At 52.7% G+C, this 21,014-nt stretch overlaps 8 protein-coding genes across 8 annotated transcripts; 4 read left to right on the top strand and 4 right to left on the bottom strand.

Moving 5' to 3' along the window:
* Positions 1–2,153: 2,153 nt before the first annotated feature.
* J4E93_008008 (uncharacterized protein) lies at positions 2,154–4,000 on the top strand (the record flags this gene model as incomplete). Its single annotated transcript, XM_049345911.1, has 3 exons — positions 2,154–2,213; positions 2,264–3,400; positions 3,449–4,000. 3 exons carry the CDS (start codon positions 2,154–2,156, stop codon positions 3,998–4,000), a joined length of 1,749 nt encoding a protein of 582 aa, XP_049196844.1.
* Positions 4,001–6,872: 2,872 nt separating this feature from the next.
* On the top strand, positions 6,873–7,674 carry J4E93_008007 (uncharacterized protein; the record flags this gene model as incomplete). The annotated part of the gene is made up of 2 exons (XM_049345910.1): positions 6,873–7,090; positions 7,161–7,674. 2 exons carry the CDS (start codon positions 6,873–6,875, stop codon positions 7,672–7,674), a joined length of 732 nt encoding a protein of 243 aa, XP_049196843.1.
* A 290-nt stretch (positions 7,675–7,964) lies between these two features.
* J4E93_008006 (uncharacterized protein) lies at positions 7,965–8,951 on the bottom strand (the record flags this gene model as incomplete). Its single annotated transcript, XM_049345909.1, has 1 exon — positions 7,965–8,951. One exon carries the CDS (start codon positions 8,949–8,951, stop codon positions 7,965–7,967), a length of 987 nt encoding a protein of 328 aa, XP_049196842.1.
* Positions 8,952–12,313: 3,362 nt separating this feature from the next.
* J4E93_008005 (uncharacterized protein) lies at positions 12,314–12,769 on the bottom strand (the record flags this gene model as incomplete). Its single annotated transcript, XM_049345908.1, has 2 exons — positions 12,314–12,639; positions 12,694–12,769. 2 exons carry the CDS (start codon positions 12,767–12,769, stop codon positions 12,314–12,316), a joined length of 402 nt encoding a protein of 133 aa, XP_049196841.1.
* Positions 12,770–13,550: 781 nt separating this feature from the next.
* Positions 13,551–14,561, bottom strand: J4E93_008004 (uncharacterized protein; the record flags this gene model as incomplete). Its single annotated transcript, XM_049345907.1, has 1 exon — positions 13,551–14,561. The coding sequence occupies one exon, from the start codon at positions 14,559–14,561 to the stop codon at positions 13,551–13,553; it is 1,011 nt and encodes a 336-aa protein (XP_049196840.1).
* Positions 14,562–15,927: 1,366 nt separating this feature from the next.
* On the top strand, positions 15,928–16,329 carry J4E93_008003 (uncharacterized protein; the record flags this gene model as incomplete). The annotated part of the gene is made up of 1 exon (XM_049345906.1): positions 15,928–16,329. One exon carries the CDS (start codon positions 15,928–15,930, stop codon positions 16,327–16,329), a length of 402 nt encoding a protein of 133 aa, XP_049196839.1.
* Positions 16,330–16,521: 192 nt separating this feature from the next.
* On the bottom strand, positions 16,522–17,432 carry J4E93_008002 (uncharacterized protein; the record flags this gene model as incomplete). The annotated part of the gene is made up of 2 exons (XM_049345905.1): positions 16,522–17,358; positions 17,415–17,432. The coding sequence occupies 2 exons, from the start codon at positions 17,430–17,432 to the stop codon at positions 16,522–16,524; spliced, it is 855 nt and encodes a 284-aa protein (XP_049196838.1).
* A 1,885-nt stretch (positions 17,433–19,317) lies between these two features.
* HEM2 (Aminolevulinate dehydratase) lies at positions 19,318–20,502 on the top strand (the record flags this gene model as incomplete). The annotated part of the gene is made up of 2 exons (XM_049345904.1): positions 19,318–19,542; positions 19,594–20,502. 2 exons carry the CDS (start codon positions 19,318–19,320, stop codon positions 20,500–20,502), a joined length of 1,134 nt encoding a protein of 377 aa, XP_049196837.1.
* Positions 20,503–21,014: the final 512 nt, after the last annotated feature.

Below are 21,014 nucleotides of genomic sequence, written 5' to 3'. Positions count from 1 at the left end.
GTCTGCTTATTCGTGATTCACACTCAACCCTTGACGTGCGCCAAACGTGTCTCGTGCCGTCTTCCCCGTCCGCTTTGCTCGACCGTGCCTGAGTTACCAAACCTCGCGTAACGGATGAGGTGCAGCCGATGCGGCAACGTTCAGAGAGGGTTCCCGCCGACAAACGAGATGGGCACGACTAGGACCGTTCGTATGCGTTGCTTTTTCATCTCGCCAATCCTCGCCTTTCGAGGCTGAGGTTAGCGACAACATGCAGCTCGAAAAACATCAATTTGCTATTCTGTGACGTCTATGCCCCTGGCGACAATGGTGGGGCGCATAGGAGTTGTCCTTGTTTGTCGACTGTCAAAATCAGGCTGTCATCCACGTCCTTCGATCGTGCTGTCGCTGCGGGACTTGTCGCGGCACAGCGTGACATTCCGATCGTATCTGAAATTGCGGGTTTGGCTGCTCTTCAACCTGAATGGCCCATGTGACCAGGATGCCACGAGGCATTGTTTGATCATCGATACCAAACTAACTGCAGGCAAATCAATACACCGGAAGTGTTGCCTTTCTTTAGTCGGTGTGCGCCTCAAGCAAGGTCAAATTGCAGCCCTATGACCAGGCGCTTGGATGCTTGTGTGCCCGAACCACTTTTGCGACAGAAATGCATCCGCGTTTAGCAGCGCTGAGCGTGTCATGGCAGCCTGGAGGGATCCGCGAAACCAAGGAGCCAGCGCTAGCACATAGTTGCTTTCAACGTCCCAGTCAATGTGAACACGTTTTTCATGACTGCCTTCGACAAACCAGTCTCGCCGCAGTATTGAGAGCTCACCGAAGCTAGCTACCACGGCGACACTCCAAATAGCATCTGACAGGTAGCGGTGTGATGCAGCGCCTCTGAGCAGGCTGTGAGTGTAAACAATGATGCGTCATATGATCGGTAAAGCCTTTGAGGAGACACGTCGCCGGCGGTCCTTCGGTTAGTGGGTCGTTACCAGCGCGAAATGCCAGCAAATACCATCAGCATCGCTAAGGAACAATCAAACAGAACCCTTGTCGGCAGTAAGATGACGAAGATAGATGTCGATGCGGCTGCAGCTGCAGCCATTGTGGCTGACTGATGCAATAAGCCCCACGTTATGTGCGACGGCGCTGCCCAATAAGCGACAAGCGCCATGCATGCAGCGCTTTCCAAAAGGAAATAGCAGGTTCTTCTGAGCAATCGGGCTCATTCAGGCAGCTGCATTGCGGAAGTATTTGCAGAGCTATCGAAGGCTTCCATGCGCCTTGTAGCCTCTTGCATTGAGGGACTATCTAGGCGACACCGTAGGATTAAGGTTTCTAGGCCGTCGCACAGCGAACGGCGGTATGCGAGGCCGGGTAGACGACCCGGAACAGCGTTGGACGGGAGAAAACAACAGATTTGTGATTGAACGTACGGGGGCATAGGTGCCTGAGGAAGTAAAAACTAGAAATGTGGATCGAGTTGAGCTTGATACCATGCAGCCGCGTCAACCATGCGACCTGGGGAATTGATCGCATCCTTCGTGCAAATTGATGAGATTGTGATACGCGTGTAGTGACACGCTCAAGGCCGGCGCGTAGTGGAAACCCCGGAGGTCTGATGTGATGGCATTTTGAAAATTGCACGTTGAGTGGTTCTGTCCAAGAAGCCGTGCCGACCGGTCGCAAACCTCCCTCCTAGTCCATGAACGGTGAAGTAGCAGTGGCCATCGGCACAACGACTCGCGTGACGGTCCTCCTTTCATGCATCGAACGCGGGCGGAATTGCCGAACGGTGTGTTGAAGCTGTGCCGCATGCAACTAATTCCAACAGTTATGCGAATCTGCATCGCCTTCGTATCGAGATTGCCGGTGACCTTGGGCCATCATCACGGCTACGAGCGTGCGGCCGGGCCTTGCACAGACCTTAGCGCCGGGAGTGAAAGCGTTGCGGGGTTTCGCGGAATACTTCCCCGCGAATCTTGTGATACGATCGGCTAAGAGAATATGATCTTGATGAAACCCCGCATGCGAGTCGTTATATCCGAGTGTTTGTAGCCTGCTCGTCATGTAGTACAACACCTCAATACCCAGGTACGAAGAGCGGTTACGGAGCATTGGCGGTCAAGTCCCAGATGCTTGGGCAGAAACCGAGCAATACGATGATGGCAGACCGATGTTGTATGGTACCGAAGCACTCTGGGCGTAATGTGCTGCCGAATAGTGTAAGCGTATGTACAGATATGCTCATGACGTTGTGCTGAACATATCCTAGCCTCTCTTCAGTCGGCTTCTCCGATTTGCCAACCGGAGACCTGCTCGTATAGCTATTGACGATGTTCGGTTGAATATGCAGAAGACATATCTAGAATTGCTCTCGGATGTGCTAGCCCTGAGGGAAAGGCTTCTCGGCACGTTGACGAGTGCGACTCGTGAAGCACTCGAAAGACGAGAAGAGGTATACATCGCCATAATAGCACCTGGAGGCTATGAATACGCGATAGCAGTGTTGGCGATACTTGCTCTTGGAGCTGCTGTAGTGCCACTGACTCCAGCTCTACCCGTAGAAGAGGCAGTCTACTTCATCGAGAAATCAAGGGCAGTACTAGTTCTTGCTAGCTCGTCGAATGTGAGCAAATGTCGCGACCTGGAAACCCGGATTGCATCGATGAGTAACAAGAGCTTCCAAGCCGTAAGCATTCAGCCAACGACTTCGAATCCTACCCTCTATGCTGGAGACATCATCATCTCTTCTGATCGTACTTTGGATGAGAACGCGCCCGCTGTGGTCATCTTCACCAGCGGGACTACTGGGCCACCTAAGGGTGCAGTTATGCGAAGATCTTTCATCTTTGATTGTGCACTCGAAGTGGCAGATCATTACCAGCTAACGGAAGATGATGTCGCTCTCCACGTTCTTCCGGTACACCATGCTACCGGTGTTGGCATCAACTTCTTTCCGTCTCTCGTAGCTGGTAGCCGGATCGAGTTTCGCAGCGGAGGCTTTGACGAAGAGCAAACGTGGGAGCGATGGAAACAGGGCGCGTCCGACACCAAACGACGACTGACTGTCTTCTCTGGTGTACCCACTATATACATGAGGATGAGACGGTACTATCAACAACGAATAAGCAAGCTACCTGCAGATGAGATAGCGAAGTACGTCGCGGGAGCGAGACAGTTTCGAGCCTGCTTATGCGGCACATCAGCACTACCGCAGCCGCTTGATGACTTCTGGAAAGATCTGATGCAAAAGCCGATCCTGCAAAGATACGGAGCCACTGAGTTTGGGGCTATCTTCAAGATGCGCCTTGGCGACGGCAGCGTTCCAGAAGGCTCAGTTGGTGAACTCTCCAGTGGCGTTGATGTCAAGCTATCCGGAGACGAAGGAGAGGTGCTTGTGAAAAGCCCAGTAAGTCTTACATGAGTCGGGTTGCTAGGTTGCGCTAAGCAAGTGTAGCATATGTTCTCAAAGTACCTGCGTGATCCTGAAGGAACTGCAAAAGCTCATGATGGAGATGGATACTTCCGAAGCGGCGACATTGCACGACGAGAGGGTAAATATTACTTCGTTATCGGTCGGGCGTCTCTAGACATCATCAAGTCAGGCGGGTACAAGATCTCGGCTCTGGACGTCGAGCGCGAACTGCTGAGTCTGCCATATGTAGCCGAAGCCATGGTGGTTGGTGTACCAGATGAGGAGTACGGGCAACGCGTCGCTGCACTGGTCTCGCTGCAGAATGAGGCAACGCCTTCCGCATCCTCGAGAAACAACACCTCCCGACACGTGTTGACCATCGACGACTTGCGGCGAGATCTACGTGAGAGGTTGGCTGGGTACAAGCTACCCACGCTATTGAGAATCGTGGACAGCGAGCTTCCGAAGACGATAACAGGAAAGGTGCAGAAAAAGATTCTTGGGCCGCGCTTCTTCCCTGCCGATTACCATGAGCGTCCCGAGGTACAAAGATGGGTTGCGCGATCTTCAGAGACGGCCCTGGCGAAGTTGTGAGATCGTGGACCCATCGCGCTGCAAGTTCTTTTCGCCGATGTTTTCGATCGCACTGAAGGATCATCGCATAGCCGCGATCGCGCAGATAAAGGATTCGCGTTGTCGTTTCCTGTGTGGAAAAGTAATTCCGTCGCACCAGCACAGCGACACTTCAGTCGATATGTCACGTCGACTGCTTGGTTGTCATGACGAGCGCATGAGATGTGATGATGATGCGTTGGAGCTGCATTTGGCACTAGCGTGCACGTGATGGGGGATCGACAGGGTGGCTCGTTCCTTCCAACACTCGTTGTGTCCTCAACCACCGTTATCAACCTTCTTACCATCTCCCATTCCATGTCATACAGCTACGAAATTAGGCTCGCGGCATACTCATAGCGGTCATAAAAGGGTTCATGCGTTTCTGGGAATTGCGCAGGTTGGAAACATGGCGACGCCACTAGCCACAAGGCCACTTCACGTACACCAGGTACTTATCCGCAAACGTGTTGATGTTCATCACAGGCCTTTTAGTACCGCGATGCTTTCATATCTAAAATTCTAGTGTCCTCTTCATTTCGATATACCGAATCTCAAGGTAATCACGCCGTAACTGGCGACACGTTCTATTTCGGAACCTGGCCTTTATACCGCATTCCACAAATGACTGATCGCGACCTGGAATCTGTGCCGCCATCATTATGTCAAGCGGCCAGACCACCGACTGTGCTCCTGTGATCACCCGACCCCTCTTCACACGACATTGCTCACATCAATGGCCCCTTCGTAACCTAAGCACCTCGACACACTGCTACCTATTTAATGGAGAGTCAACTCCGCTATTACCCTACAACTACCGCAGCGCCAAACGAGAAGTCTGATCTCTAGCAAAGGCCAGCGACCATTTACTCAAATTGATAATAACTTTAGCAATGGATTCCTTTGATCTTATGCAAGCTATTCGACACGAGTTTGACTGGCACGTACGACAACATCAAGGAACGGAAGTGTATTGCGCACCGTCCCTTACAACTCCCGTGCTACCAATGTTTGCTCTGGACCGCTGGGCCACTGGTCCAGGCCAAGATACTTCCGACATCTACAACGTCATGCGACCCGCCCTACAGCTTGCATCAATGTGGCTCACTGAAGATCTCCCTTTGCTTTGGTTCAGCCATCTAACCTTTGGGCACCGCCGCCGCAATGCAGCCGGGCAGGTTTACCTTGAGAGAAATCCTCACTACAACACCCCTGCAGCTCTTAAGACCGTGAAGGATAATTTGCACGAGTTTGGCAAGACAAATTTCTTCGCATTCGCGCATCCGAAGTCTACAGAGAAATTTTCTGGGGTAACATATGTCAAGAAAGAGGAGATGTCTCATTATCGCGAGTTCAGTCACGCTGACTTCCCACCTGTCCTCTCTGACAAAGGCGTTCATAACCCTTGCATCTGCCTCGCACAGAGGTTCAGCGGAGCCTTCCGGTCGACCAGTGCGAGTACAAATGAACGGTACAGAGCCCTTTTCATATTTGCCGTTGTGCTGTGTCATGAGGTTACGCATGGCTACCACATGTTTCTAGAGAGCGGCGACGAGCCACTCTGGGCTGAGAACGAACAGAATCCAGAACTAGGGTTCTCATGGGAACTGAGTGTACTCGGCCATGTTCCAGTGCCCAACGGTAAAACTGCATCAAACGACCGATTTCAAGAGATCCACGCCATTCGCTTGCTCGAAGCCCCATCAAACGCTGTGCGCGGCAAAGTCCTCCGGTCTCTCGTAGGGAGTTCCAATGCCGAGTTCACCACGCGAGATGCTTCTGGAAACTATCGAAATTGGCCTATTGTGAATCATGGAAAATTTCGCGGGGCGACATGGACGATGAGCAGCGACGCACAACTCTTCATTGCCTCCTTTCATGTCGTTCCAATGCACTGGGTGGTGTCTTGGTTTCAAAAAGACGTTTGGGAAGCACTAAAAGCACGATGGGTGCAGAAGAAGCTGTACGAGCCTCCAGCTCTAGGCGAAACATTCATGGCCATCTATGAGAGGACTGCGAACGGAGTGCAAGTTTATCGACCTCTTTATCCAGGCAATCGTATAGACGCGATGATACTCGAAGAACATCGTAAATCAGTCCAGAAATAGGCTGGGGTCCGGGTGGGAAGTTAAGGCGGGTTGCAATGCAGCTGTAGCGTTCACCAAATATACGGAAAGTTATGGACTTGTTATCAACTTGTTGGCACGGAACTACGGTGACGCATCAGGCGCCCCGGCGAATCGTCCAGAAGCTAAACATAAGTTAGAGCCGAGTTTGTTTAGCCATCTCCGTGATTGCTCATGGGGAGCCTAAAGTCCACCTACAGCGCTTTCTTCCACGATCCTTGCGGCGCTCACGCCGGAAAGATCTTCCCCATATCTACGAGTTGAGGAGAGAGTTCTAGTGATTACTGCAACATATACACCCGATAGATTCGTTGAAGAGATGTCGGAGATCGGATGATAGAAAGTCTTCCGGGTGCCGTGATGTAGAAAGGTGTTCCGTCTTCGTCAGCGTTGCGGCGGACATCGGCGAACGAAGCTCGGGTTTAGCGATACGCAAATACAAATTCCGGCGCCGGCTATCGTCGTCATCGTTCTCTCCACGACAACACCGGCAACCAAGTCAATGCAGTGTAACGCTCTGCCGTTATGATTGGCTCTCGTCACGGAACCGGCTAGATGCCGGGTTATCTTCTGTGTCTTCATGCACGAAAACGGCTGGATGATGGAGTCTACCCCACCTGAAGCTTGAACGACTTAAGGCCCTTCCACCCCGCCAAATTTCGCAGACAGCATCAAACGTCACACCAAACTCCTTCTACATCTATCAATTCCTCTTACAACACTCCAATATGGCCTGCGACAACTGCAAAACCGGCTTCAAGTGGGGCGCCGAGTCCGTCGGCAAGGAAGCCAAGCTCGACAACATCGACTGCTATGTCACCGGCGACAACAAGGATGCCGCTATCCTTATCATCACCGATATCTTCGGCTGGACTCTTCCCAACATCCGCATCCTGGCAGACCACTACGCGAAGGAGGCCAATGCGACCGTCTACGTTCCCGATGTGTAAGCAGCTACGCGACGCGACGCATACATTCAGCGCAATGCGACCATGGGACTAACAGCCATCACACAGTTTCGGCGGCGAAGTCGTAGACCCCGACGCGATGTCCGACCCAGAGAAGGCAAAGAACTTCGACGTCATGGCCTTCATCGGCCGCAACAACAAGGAGATCCGCTACCCTGAGATCAAGCAGCACGCCCAGACCCTCAAGTCGCAATACAAGAAGGTCGCGGCCATCGGCTTCTGCTACGGCGGATGGGCCGTCTTCAAGCTCGGCGCGGACCCCTCGCTCGTCGACGCCATCTCGACCGCCCACCCCTCCATGCTCGAGAAGTCTGAGATCGAGAACGTCAAGGTCCCCGTCCAGGTCCTTTCCCCCGAAAACGACCAGATGTACACTGAGGAGCTGAAGAAGGCTACGTTGGAGACGCTGCCGAAGACGGGTGTCCAGTGGGAGTACATTTACTTCCCTGGTCTGAACCACGGCTTTGCTGCGCGTGGTAACCCCAACGACCAGAAGCAGAAGGATGGTCTGGAGAGGGCGAAGAGGAATGCTGTGAACTTCTTCAATGAGTTCCTGCACTAGAACATATGTTACGATGGTCATATGATCTCTTAACGAATTTAAATGAAATGATACCTCAACTAGGGCTTTTCTCTCGTTATTCGGTCGACAAATGAGTAGGAAGTAAGGCATCAGGTCACGAATGAGCCGGTGAGGATATTGAAGTGAATATGTGAATATGTGAATGAATTGCTGGTTAATGCTGCTACAAAGTGTACGTTTCTTTGACGTCACACAGAATCCTCTTTTTAAATATATACATGAAGGTCTTTCCAACTTCCGGCTGGAACGATGCCATCGTCCGTCGCATCTTATGCGGCATTGACCAAGCGAGCGAGCCTAGACCTGGTCTCCCAGCCCCAAGCGCCAACACTGCGCTTAGCCATAGCAGCAACACTCTTAGCATAGTTGTTCGTGCCATGGCTGGGATCAGCATCCTTAGCCTTGCAAGAAGCGCCATCCGAAGGGCCGCCGAGGGGACCCTCAACGGCAGCAAAATGCTGCTTCTCGCTGGTCGTGCCAACCATGTTCTTCGCAGCCTCAGGAACCCAACCGTTGATGAAGTCACCGTGCGAGCACCACGCAGGTCCGCAGGCCAGCTTAAACGGCGCGGTGGTACCAGACCAGCCGTTGGGCAAGGCCTTGCGCATATCGTAGCGGATAGAGAAGCGGAGCTGGGGCATTGACTTCATGCCCTTGGGGCACCAGTTGGGTGTTCCGTTGTCGCGGCTCTTGTAGCCGGTCTCGAGAGTCTTCTCGTTGACGCACTGGGGGAAGAAGAGGAGTTGCTGGATGTGGGTGGAGCAGGTCTTGGTGGGGAAGCCGTTGGCATCGAGAGGAATGTCTTCGCTCTCGCAGCCCCATGAGGCCTTTGCGTTGACGTCCATAGCGTCTGGGGTCATGGCGTCGGCTTTGCCGGCAACCATTTGCAGGTCTTGCGGGATGGCGACCTCAGCGGGGGTCTCGCCGAGGTTGTAGTATGCGCTGAAGCGGAAGACGGGGACGGGCTCGTAATTCTTGCCATCTTTGGTGTATAGGAAGGTGGGCACCCAGTAGCTCGACAAGTCGTTAGGGTTCTCGGCGGTGGTGCAGCCTTTCTGGAGTTCAACGCTGGTCTTGGTGCTGGCAACAACGGCGTCGGAGCCGTAGAAAGAGTGTAGATGCGACTTGTCAAACTCGCCAGGGTAGACAATGGGGTCGATGTTCTTCTCCATGAAAGGGGGAGGGATCTGGATGACGGTGTACGCGTTTGCGAACTGGGCAAGCAGACCCGCAGCAAAAAGAGTGTAAAGAGACATCCTGTGCCTTAGTAACGAATGTAATAAACGATAGAAGAAGTTGAAAAGATCGTAAAGTTGGTAAGAGAATGAAGCGCGATGAAGAAACCGTAAACAGTGGCGCGCTCGTGGTACTTATGCCTGAGGCCGAAGCCTCGTGCCCACCATGCCACAGCCTAGGGCATCCTTCCATCGGGGCGTCCACCAAAGTTTCAAACCTCCTGGTGTTTTCGCCCAAGCGAGGCATCTTCGCCGTTAGGCCTAGGACTATTGTGGAGGTTAGGGACCGCAGCATGAACGACAGGAGACGTTGCCGAGGCGCTAAGCCGGTCTCGTGCTCTCTCATTGGTGGATCGCCCGTGCCAAAACACTAGTGTCCGCTGTTCCGCGTTTAACAGTTTCGAAACTGCGAAACAAACTGCCTTTGTCCTTGCTTTTCATTTCCTCCGAACAGTAATCGCCTTTTCGGATACGGTTGCGCGTTGTGGCGCACACAGTTGGAGGAGTGCGATGTGGCGTGGAGAACGGCCCCGAGCAGCCCGATGCCGTTTGGACCAGAAGGCGAACTAGTGCGATTGCAGCCATGCGTGCGACCTTCACAAAGCACAGGAACATAGGTGACAGACGAGGGCGGCGAATTTTGTCACGCATGATTCGACAACGAAGGCTCAGCCTGGTCATCTACTTGTACTCGCGCTCATCTCGTCATGACCCGATGACAACGACTTGGGGCATTACTTTTGATACAGCCTGGTCATGATGCATGCCCAGGTGTGGCACAAATAGATGCTCTATGCAGCCTGACGTTCGAAGCTGTATACAAGGGTAGGTAGGCAGCTGCCACCCCGCATCAACGTCTCGCAATATGGCAGCGCCTTGTACTGATACCACAACTCCTCTCACTGGCTTTCGCCCGCACGTATGAATTAAAGCGTCCCTGCGCACTCTACTTTTGCACTGGGATCGTTCAATCCACAGCGTGCACAACGAAAATCCACACTGTCCCCCTTTCAGTGTTTTGCTGAAACGCACCTGGCCACACTTTGTCAATCACCATACCGGTCCCTTCGTTCCATCGATGAGACAGCTACTTGCCTTCGAAGAGCGGACGAAATGCTTTGCGAAGCTTGTTTACGCGCGTTCTCCAGCGGCTTTTGGTGCCGCGAGCATCATGACAGTCTTGCCTCCCTCACCAAAGCAGCAACGGACGGGTGCTACATCTGTACCCCCCTATGGAAATCTATAAGGGAAGAGGCGACGAGCTTGCAGGACGGTTTGGAAACCGAACTTGTCATCGGTCGCTCTTCAGGCGATTCTTTCTACAAGTTGTTCGGTTATTTTCCCGAAGATGATATCCTTGACCATTGCTGTTTAACCACGAGGGTGAGGGAAAACAAAAGCGTCGCGGACGGCTTTCGAAAAACCCTTGACTGGGAGCCTTTCGCGGCAGCACCTACAGCGAATGTCCCAGTATACGCCGGTACGTACGGCAGAGAGTCCACAATACCCATGGTCGAGTCCCTCCAGGCTGCGCAGAAGTGGATGAGCACTTGTGTAGACACGCATGAGCAATGCCGGAAACATACACAGCCACATGCTTATCCTACACGGCTTCTCGAGCTTGGCGGCCATAAAGTTCGCCTCATCCTGCCGCAGGAAGAAGAACCCCTAGGCCCCTATGCTGCTTTGAGTTACTGCTGGGGCCCGAATCCTAGCTTCATTCAGCTTACGGCGGATAATATGGGAGATTTTCGGCTCGGAATCATCTATTATAACTTACCTATTGCTTTTCAAGAGGCGATTCGCTTCATAGAAGGGCTCGGGATCCGTTACCTCTGGATCGATGCTCTCTGTATTATACAGTCTGGTATCGGAAGTAGTGAGGATTGGCGATCGGAGTGCGGTCGGATGCAAGAAGTGTACTGGAACTGCATCATCAACGTTTCTTTAGCACAAGCTGCTCACCCGGATCAGAGCTGCATGAGAGGACACAGTGGCAAAACTATCTTACCTTTCACTACTGAGATGACCTTGCGAAATAGACACGGGGTTATCACCGGAAATTCTGCTTACACTGTTATACCAAACAAGTACTTCGAACAGGCACTTTATCAACAACCCATCGGAAGTCGCGCATGGGTTCTACAAGAACGCCTGTTAGCTACCCGCGTCCTTAGCTTCGGTCGTGGCGAACTCTTCTGGGATTGTCGAGAGGTCCCAAATGCAAGCGAAACCCTTCCGTATGGCTTCACACTCTGTTCTAAATCTGGGAGGGAAGTTTTAGGTGAACGCCTGAGTCTCCAGATACCTTCTATTCCACAATCCTCAGACAGCAGGATCTTAGAGCAGGCTTGGTCTAAGATCCTTGTGGAGTACAGTGCGAGGGAGCTCACATATCCTCATGTGGACAAACTGATTGCTCTTTCGGCTGTTTCAAAATGTATGGGCCACGCATTCGATGACCCCTATCTTGTTGGTCATTTCTGGAAAACGCTCCCACAAAGCCTGAACTGGAGAGCACATCGTTGGCCTGATACTCTGTTCCGTGCTGATGAGAGACCGCCACATAGGCTGTCCAAGCTCTCCAGCCAGAGTTTGGATGGTAATTGGGTAGTCACGCCAACATGGAGTTGGGCATCAATGAATGGTCGACTCAGAACGCGGATGACTGATGGACCGCTTCTGAAGTTCATAGCAATCCCGAAAGAGTACAGGCTTTTCTCAGTTGGCAAAAACCAGGGAAGACCACAATTGGAGACTTTGATGTTACTGACCATTCGGGCCTGGTGCAAACCTCTTAAATGCACGCTGGAAAACCCAGGAGCAGTGAGAGGTATCAAGATCTTGACTGAAGAGTGCTGTGGAAAGCTCCGTGTCATTATGGATGAACCGAATGAGGAGCTCAATCATGGAAGCGAACATCTTCTTGCAGTACTTGGCCGTGGGGGTTATCTAAACAATTGGGCAGAAGGCTTGCTGTTGAAGGAAACTAATTCTTATGGAATCAAGGTATACGAGAGATTAGGGCATTTCTCGGGAAGTTTCGACATCAAGGGGATAGAATGGGAGTCGTGTTTCGCTGGTGGGCAGCGCTCTATAACTATCTGCTGACGAACCTATTTCGGCTGTCATCATATCGATCTGGTTTTCCGTCGACGAACAGCACTGGCCGGTATTGGATGTTCGACCTCTCGTACATCGGAATTGATGAAACAGCAGTGGCTCCATTATGAATAAACACGGTCCGTGTGCTTCTTTTTACAACATATAGGCATCATCGTCACGCCTGGTTTGGGGTCAAGATCGCATCGGCAGCATTCGTAGCGTTCTTTGCCAACCCTACATAGGCTCGCCAAATAGCCATTTTTTTTTTTTGCCAAGCTCTACTTATCAGCCGCATCCAAAGGCTTATTCTGCCCATAGTTCAGCGTCTTCTCCCTCTTCTTCGCATCCGACTCCTTCGGGTCATGCTTCATGTTGTCCTGACTCTCCGTTGTCTCTTCCGTCGCGCCTGCTCGGTCTTGTTCTGGATGGCTGACCGGGTTTTGTACTGATGCGTGGTCGCCATCGTTCTTGTCGGTCTGGCCGACTGAGGCGCTCTTGTTGATGGACTGGCTCTCGGCGCTGCTTGCTTGGGGGTTTGAGACGTTGGATGATTGGCCTGGTGCGGCGCTACTGGCGTATGTGCGGGTGATGACTGGTGCGAGGACTGAGAGGAGGTGTGTTAGTGATTGGATATTTGTTTTGGGGTGAGGGTAGTCACCTTCGCTTCGCTGTTGGATAGAGCGGGTCGCAATGGGCGCTGAGCGCGAGAAGCTTTGGAGGAATCTTGATGCCATTTTGTTTCTGGTGAATTTCGAGTAGATTACGGGATTACGAAAGTATCAAGTCGCAGTTTACAGAGAGTTAAAACGACATGTCCGCGCATGTTTATCAGACACCCTCCTTGACGTGCCTGTGATGTTGGCGAAACGTCATCATCAAGCCGCAGGGCCGATCTCTGGGGAGTCGGCATCTGCTTCCCGTACAAATCCACTCTTACTCATCTATGACACCTGCGCGAACATGGGACAATGAATGTGAGCGCGCCCATCTCCATCGTAAAGGTTTGCATGCGCCTTAGGGCGTGCGCGATCAAGGCCGCACGATGACGTATACCAAAAGTTGGGTGATATGACTTGGGCAGCATCAACTTGGGCACCTACTCACACATTACAGAACCAGACGTCGCAGCGGATAGAAGTTATCGAAGATCTGAAGGTTTGGCTACACTATGGTCAGTTTTCCCTGCGCGAAGTCGGTGGGCGTTAACTCACGCGCCCGCGGGCCGATGCACAGGGTCACGTGATATCCCACTCCCGCCCATCGGACTTTCCGACCCTGCCAACCGCCTTCATTCGCAACCACCCAGCTCACTATACAACTTCCAACGACTTTTCGGACTACCAGCTGAACCAGGGTTGCCCGTCATGAGTGTCTTCGACGTACGTTATTGTCATCTCGGCAGCACGCGATGTTATAGGGCGCGGGGTTGAAGCACATCTGGGCACCGAATGGTACAATTATTAGCTCTTTGAAGTCTATCGTACAACACTGTCTCCCTCAGTCTCTATCAGATCTCTACAAGTAATCCGCATCAACCCAATTCTCCTTCTCAAAGTTCAGCCCAAACAAATCCGACGCCTTGATCCGCGCATCCCGCTGCGATGAAAAGTTCGCTCTTGCCTCCGGGTTTGCGCCAGGTCCATAGTTCATGTACTCCTGGTAAACAACATTGTCCACACTCTGTATATCATCCCACCTCGCCCATCCCGCTGGCTTCACCACATCACTCAGATAGCTATCCTGGAAAACCACCCTGGAGTACGGTCTCCACGGCCTGCCAAGGAAGGTCGAGTTCGTGCCGTTGGTTCCGGAGACGTTGACCTGGTTGAACACATAGATGCTCGTGTTGTTCTCAGCTTCGCGACCGTTGGCAGTGACCCAGCCAGGACCGATGGCCTCGATGTCGATCTTGTCGAACCACGCGATGGCGCGTAGACCGAAGATGAAGTCTACCGCGCCATTGACGAAAGACTTTGCGTAGATCTGACGCCCGATGTTGGCGTAGATGGTGTCTTGGTAGCCGGTGAACTTGCAGCCGTAGAATCCTTGGTTTGTCTTCTGCGCGCTTAGGGCGAGGGCTTGTCCGTTCTTCTCAGCTGCGCCGAAGGTGTTGGCGATGTTTAGGTTGTACACGCGGATGTTCGTTGTGTTCAAGCGGAGGGTGGCTGTTGCGTCGTTGTTGGCAAGACCGGGTGTCTGGCGCGAGAGATTGTATGTCAAGGTGACTTCGTTGTCCTTGTAGCCGCGGGCGTCCTTCGTGGAACCTTGTATGGTGATGGGACCAGCATGAGGAGGAATGTAAACTTGTTCATTGTATGTTCCGGCGACGACGAAGATCTTCTGGGCATCGGTCTTGTTATGCAGTGCGTCTACTGCAGCACTGATGCTGGGGTAACTGCCGTTGGTTGCGCCGGATGCATCGACGACTAACGCACCCCGATCGGGCTTTGTTCGTGTGTACTTGTCGGCAGTTGCAACAGAAAGAGTGCTTGCAAATGCAAGGAACTGTATCAGACGAGACACCATGTTGATCGGCAGAGAACGATTGACCTGGTATTCGGTACCCGTCCATCGGAACGGCCGGGTACTTATACTAGATTGACGAAATGCACCCCTTTACGCGATTACTACAGTCTGTAATTATTCCGTCGCGCTTACCTCTACGGGCCGACTATCGAACATGCGCGCTGTTTGCCATTGCCATCGTGACTTTGCGGGGAAGTGTGGAGGAGGCATCGTTGGTGTTGTATCGTGTGATTGGTGGCACAAATCGTTCCGTGGACAACTTTACCCCAGATTGTTTAACCATCGGCAACGGAATCTGGGGAAGCGATGTTGCAGCAGACCTGATCTTGATGTTTTGTCAAGCGGACGGATGCGAACGGGAGCGATTTCGGTTTGTCTGGGTTTGAGGTACATAAGCCCGGTTGATTACTCAGGTAGTCGCGCCGCGCGGCGACTGCCAACGTCCTTCTTGGCTCGACCTTCTTGAACGCGCATATATCCACTTCGAAAGTTCTCATGGATGCGACTATTTCCTCTTTTTGTAGGCATGAGTTTGGGATTTTACACAATTCTGATCGCGTACGGGCAGTAACAACGAACGAGCCTTGAAGTGGACGCGACGACAACCGAAGTACCACCGCGCCTTCCACGATATACGAAACACACCCTAGCTCGATTTCCGCTACTCCCTAGATGTTGTGATATCGTTTTCAGTTGTTCAAGAGCAGAGAATGGAGTTCAGTTCTGCCAGCGATATGCTGTAAATCCCAAGCCGTGGAGACGGTGAGCGCGTTTGCAATGAATGTTGCCCTGAGGCCTAAGGCTATGTTCTCAAGCAGCGCACGATGATTGGGTATAACCAGGGCATCAGACCAACTTGGAGGTTCTAGCATCAAGTGGCACACCGCATAAAGTCTGTACTGCCTCGTCACGATTATCAATAGGTCAAGAGCCGTCGCGAGCCGGACTCAGGCGATGAACCAGTCGCATTGTAGTAGTACACCGTCTCGATAAGAGCACGCACTTTACTCCAGCGCATAAGAAAGTTCATGGAGAATAACTCTGCTCATAACAATATGAACGCTTTATTCACCCCAAGATCAGACCACTACCAGCGCGCCCGTACCCCGCGTACGCAACTCGCGCTCACCGTCGCATCCAACCCACCGTTTGCGCAATGACGCAACCTGCGAACAAACGAACTGAGACACGCGACGCGACCACAACAAAGAGATATCTCCCTTCTCTCAGACTCGTAGCCAGCTACAACCTGGCCGTAGCTCTACACTCGCATTGCAAAGCTTTGCAATACAGCCACTAACAAACACCAGCGCGCAAAGCACATCACACTACACCCACTATCCACACCATTGCGCCTCAAAACGAAATGGCCCAAAACGACTCAAAGCACCTCCTCCCCATGACCTCCATCCTCTTCGCCGACGCCAATTCCTCTTCGCGACCAAACACATCCCACCATCTCGCGAACCCCACACTCGCCAACCTCAAAGACGCACAAGACACCAGCATCACCGCGCTGCCGCAGCCTGTCACCGAAGCCGAGGTCATCGAGTCTTCGGACGGTTTCTGGAAGAGATTGTGGGCCAAGATCAAGATTGCGCTTGGTTTCGGTGAGCAGGAAGTTGAGTATGAAGAGGAGAGGGAGATGTGCATTGGTGAGCCTTTTGGCTTCGTTCATATTGGGACTGGGGGGAATAGGCCGTTGTTGGGGCCGGGTGGGGTGCCTCGGGTTGGGAGTGGGGAGGAGGAGTGGGAGGATGTGGAGTGAGGGCGGGAGGTACTCGGGGGGGTTTGGGGGTGAGATTGGAAGACGATGAGGGGGCGTGGAGGACGACGGACGTGTGAGAAGTGGTGGATATGAAGATGAACTTTGTGTTTGAGGATTATATGGGTATGATACTGAACAGAAGCAAGGGGGAATCAACCTCGAGACGACTACGAATATACAAAATCTTCACTCTCACTTGCCCTGACTCTCGACGCTGACATTCCAGTTATTAGGCGCCCGCCACCAGCGTCCTAGCAGACTGCCTTCACTCTTGCCACTACTACCAGTGATCATGCGGTTCGCATCTGGCCTCTCAATCTTGACATCCTGCGTCTTAACAATTTGCAGCTTGACATCCTCGCTACCATTGGTTCCAGCCTCAGGGTCATATGTAGCACGATCGCTGCTTCCAGTCCGGTATGCTTTGCCCTTTGAGCCGGAGCCCTCGTCGCTGATGATACGTTCGAACTTGCTTTGCAGGCTGGGGTAGTAGCGGATGAGGACAGCCTTGATGCTAGGTGCACAGGCGACAATGACGGCGAGATGGTTCTCCACGACGGCGCAGATCATGGACGCGGCGTATTGGAAGGGGAAATCCCCCATTGTGGCGAGTCGGTGGACGAAGTAGACGCGAGTTGCGCTTGCAGCGAGGACGAGTCCGCCCAGGGCGAAGAGGAAGTTGACGGCGATGCGGTGGTGGCGCCTGAGCTTGACATTCCAGGTGAAGATGACGGGAAGGACATAGAGGACGGCATCGCAGGCCACCATGAAGACCGAGTTGAAGTAGGAGAAATCGCTCAGGTTGATGCAGTAGCCCTCGATGGTTGGGTCCCACCATTTTGCCACGGGGATGCATTGGAAGATGCTGGTTACAACGCAGGTAAGACCGAAGGAGAAGGCGACGATGTGCATGATGAAGATGCAACGGCGGGCCCACGGCTCGAAGGTGAGCTCGGCGTAGAAGATGAGTAGCGAGTGCTTGACGGCCCAGTTGACGGAGAAGTAGAAGATTAGGGCGGCCATGACCATCTGGGGTGTTGAGTTAGTGAGTGGAAGATGGTGATCGTGAGTTGGGATTGATGTACCTTGAGGAGCATCTCCATGTTGGCTGGGTCGATGTCTGCCTCGTGTAGGCCTGCTCCGAGACGAGTGGCGTACATCTGAATGCATGATAGGACAATGGCGCAAGACCCGGCAAAGACAGCAAGAGCTTCGTGTGAGTTAGTATGATGACTCGTGTAGGGACAAGTAGACTGAGCTCACCATCATGCCAGCCAAAGCTGCTCAGTATCTTGATCTTCCTCCCAATACGACAGCTAATAGCGAGTGAAGTCAACACAATCAATGTCAAGTTGACAGCAACGGTGGGAGAGCGTAGATCAGACATGATTGGAACAGTCAAACGAGTCACCGAGTGGAGTGGAGTTGCGATGTGTGCAGGGGTGAAGAAGGATTCGTGTGCCTTGCATGCCCTCTACATATATACCTGGTGTTTATCTTTCACAAGAACGCACGGCTTATACTTTGTTTGTCGTGATATGCGCAATACCAAGATGATGAACGGCCTACGGGGTCTAACGTTAGCTGCCCCGCGCTGACGGCGCGCAATCATCCATGTCAGTACAGTGATTATGGACTGCCGTTTCTGTCGGCTTGCAGTGAAAACCGTCAAGGGAGCGACGCGGCACTCGGAGTAGCGCCCAGTGCTTCCTAGACTAGTAGGAATAATGAAAATGATGGTGTAGCACTATTGGACGGCATTTCTCTTCTTAGACTAACCGAGTGCCGTGTATGGTCGCTAGGTATAGAGGTTTTGCTTTGTGATGTTTGTTTTCGAAGTTAGGGTTCGAGCTAGGGGCAGCGGGGTCTTGGGATGTCGAAAAAGAAAGCAATACGTCGGTATACACGTTGTGTCCATGCGAGCCGTAAGCGAATTCAGCGGGTTATCGAAAGGTCTCATAGGTTGAGAAGTCGACCCCGCTTTGCCCTTTGTCTCAACAACATCGCAATCCGAAGCTGATGTTTTCGTTTTGTAGTGTTGCTTTTCCCTGCAGGGTCCTGTCCGTATTGGTTTTGGTGGGGATACGACAGAGACTTCGTACGTAGCGTTAGATGTCCGGCGTCTGCATCTGATTAGGATACTACGGTTACGGTACCATTTTAATCTCGGTGCTGGCTCGCATCGCATACTAGGCGTTGAGACTGTTGAGTTGAAGGGTAACTTTGCAGAGTAGTCACGTCCGGTCGTGTTGAGATTGATCTTGATCAGCGGCGGCAACAGACGTCGCGATTACTGAGCGATGGCGACTGTAGAAGACAAAAGTAAGACCCCATTGTAAAAGGGCCGATGAAAAGGGTGAAGTCGAGATGGTGGGGAGACGGCAAGAGGAAATTGTGAGCCAGCCACATCGTCATAAAAGGCGTACGCCCCGCTTGGATTCGCGACTCGAAACAACGACATCATCTTGTCGTGAAGAGGCTGAGGATCGATCGTGAGCGCTCGGAACGCGACTGCGCAGGTGTTTACTTCGGCGATGCATCATGTGATGAAGTTGATGCGCTTCCAAGATTCCCGAGACCCGTTCCGACTTCTCGACTTCAGCGCTGACTAACATTATCCGACGCTAGGCCGCATCTGATTCTCAGTAATCCTGCGCATATGATTGGGCACCGGAGACAATTTGCAGCTTGTATGCGTATAGTAGTCGCCGCATCGTATGTAGATTCCAGAATTGAGCCTTAAACTCTTCTCTTCATTCCGATACCTTCAACTCGTCTCCGTGTCTGTCCGTACTCCAATTTTCTGAAACTTGCAGTGCGATCGCTTTAGTCGGAGTGAAACTTGACGCCTCGGCTGTCCGCATTTACTACGAACGCCACCTTTCCCCGACGCCAACGTCAGCGGTATTCCACTTTCTTTGCACAGGCGGGACTTGAACTTTCTGATCCCTTCACCAACCTACGAGACATTCTTGCTTCCTCCCTGCCATGTCGTTCTCCTCGCTCGTCTCAGACATCGCATACCGGAACAATTCGGAACGGCCAGAGCGACCCGACCTGCGCTCTCAAATATCGGAAGCGCGTTCCACCCGATCCTACGCCAGCACTGCCGCGACGAGCGTGAGCATATCCGGAGATATCAAGAGTCAATTGCATGGAGGATACAGCCACCCTCTGTCGCGAGCATGGCAGGCCGAGCGACAGCTCACAAAGGTGAGAAGCATGACGCCATGAGCCTATGACGGAAGCTGACATTTGGTGCAGTCGATGCTCATCTACCCCCTCTTCATTTCCGACCAGCCTGACGAAGAGATACTCATCCCCTCCCTACCGAATATCCACCGCCGAGGCCTGAACAAGGTCGTGCCATACCTCACCCCGCTAGTCGCAAAGGGCCTCAAGTCGGTCATATTGTTCGGAGTCCCACTTGCACCTTCAGCAAAGGACGCTTTGGGCACCAACGCAGACGACCCCAAGGGCCCCGTCATCAAGGCCATCCGCCTGCTCCGACGAGCATTCCCCGACCTCTTCATCGTCGCCGACGTCTGCCTCTGCGAATACACCTCACACGGCCATTGCGGTATCCTCAAGGAGGATGGCAGCTTGAACAATGCATTGTCAGTAGAGCGGATTGCGGATGTGGCGCTTTCATATGCCAATGCCGGCGCGCATTGCGTTGCGCCTTCGGATATGAACGACGGTCGCATACGCGCCATCAAGCTGAGGCTCATCGAAGCGGGCATCTCGCACCAGGTCGTGCTGATGTCATATGCCGCCAAGTTCTCAGGATGTTTATACGGTCCCTTCCGCGACGCTGCAGGCTCAGTGCCCTCGTTTGGCGACCGAAGATGCTACCAATTACCTCCCGGCGGCCGCGGTCTGGCACGACGAGCCATTGTCAGAGATATTGGTGAAGGTGCGGACATCATCATGGTCAAGCCTGCGAGCCAGTACCTTGACATCATTAGCGATGCAAAGGAAATTGGCAAGGATATGCCCATCGCTGCATACCAAGTGTCTGGGGAATACGCTATGATCCACGCAGCCGCAGCTGCAGGTGTGTTCGACCTGAGGCAGATGGCGGAAGAGGCTACGCAGGGCATACTCCGAGCGGGAGCTTCAATAGTGGTCAGCTACTTCACACCAGAGTTCCTAGACTGGTTGGGTAACTAGAGAGGCTAGCATAGATGAACGGCAAAAGAAAGGGCGCAGGGGCGTTTGATATCCAGACGGCATGTCTACCAATGAAATCTCATCACCACTTCTGATCATTTCGTTTCTGAGATCTATCGCAACATTCTTCTAAGTCGCGAGCAAGCAGGGGAAATTCTGAAGCTTACAGCCCGCCTCATATAGTGCCAAGACCATATACAGAAATACGCTAGCCCGAGCACATGCGGAGGATTGCAGCAGCCCACCGGTGCGCCACAGCCCTCACTTCGCCATCTGCATATGAACCAACCCATCACATTTCAGCCCTGCTGCTGCCTTGCTGCTACCTCGCTAACCTTTTGAGTCAGCGCCTTTCGTGTTACTGGCAGTACCATCGTGGGCGTTTGACTCACCGGCTAGCCCGCACTTCACGACCGGCGTCGCCGGTTCTTCTCACCAAAGTCGGTAATGATGCGTCCGTATCCACAGCAGCATGCATCTCAGCCACTTCAGTCGCCCTTCGTGCGCAAAGG

This window comes from Alternaria ventricosa (assembly GCF_023758065.1).
Source record: "Alternaria ventricosa strain BMP 2768 chromosome Unknown scaffold_15, whole genome shotgun sequence".
Taxonomy (NCBI): Eukaryota; Fungi; Ascomycota; class Dothideomycetes; order Pleosporales; family Pleosporaceae; genus Alternaria; species Alternaria ventricosa.
Note: the sequence above shows the minus strand (reverse complement) of the source record. Positions and strands in the feature narration are given on the sequence as shown.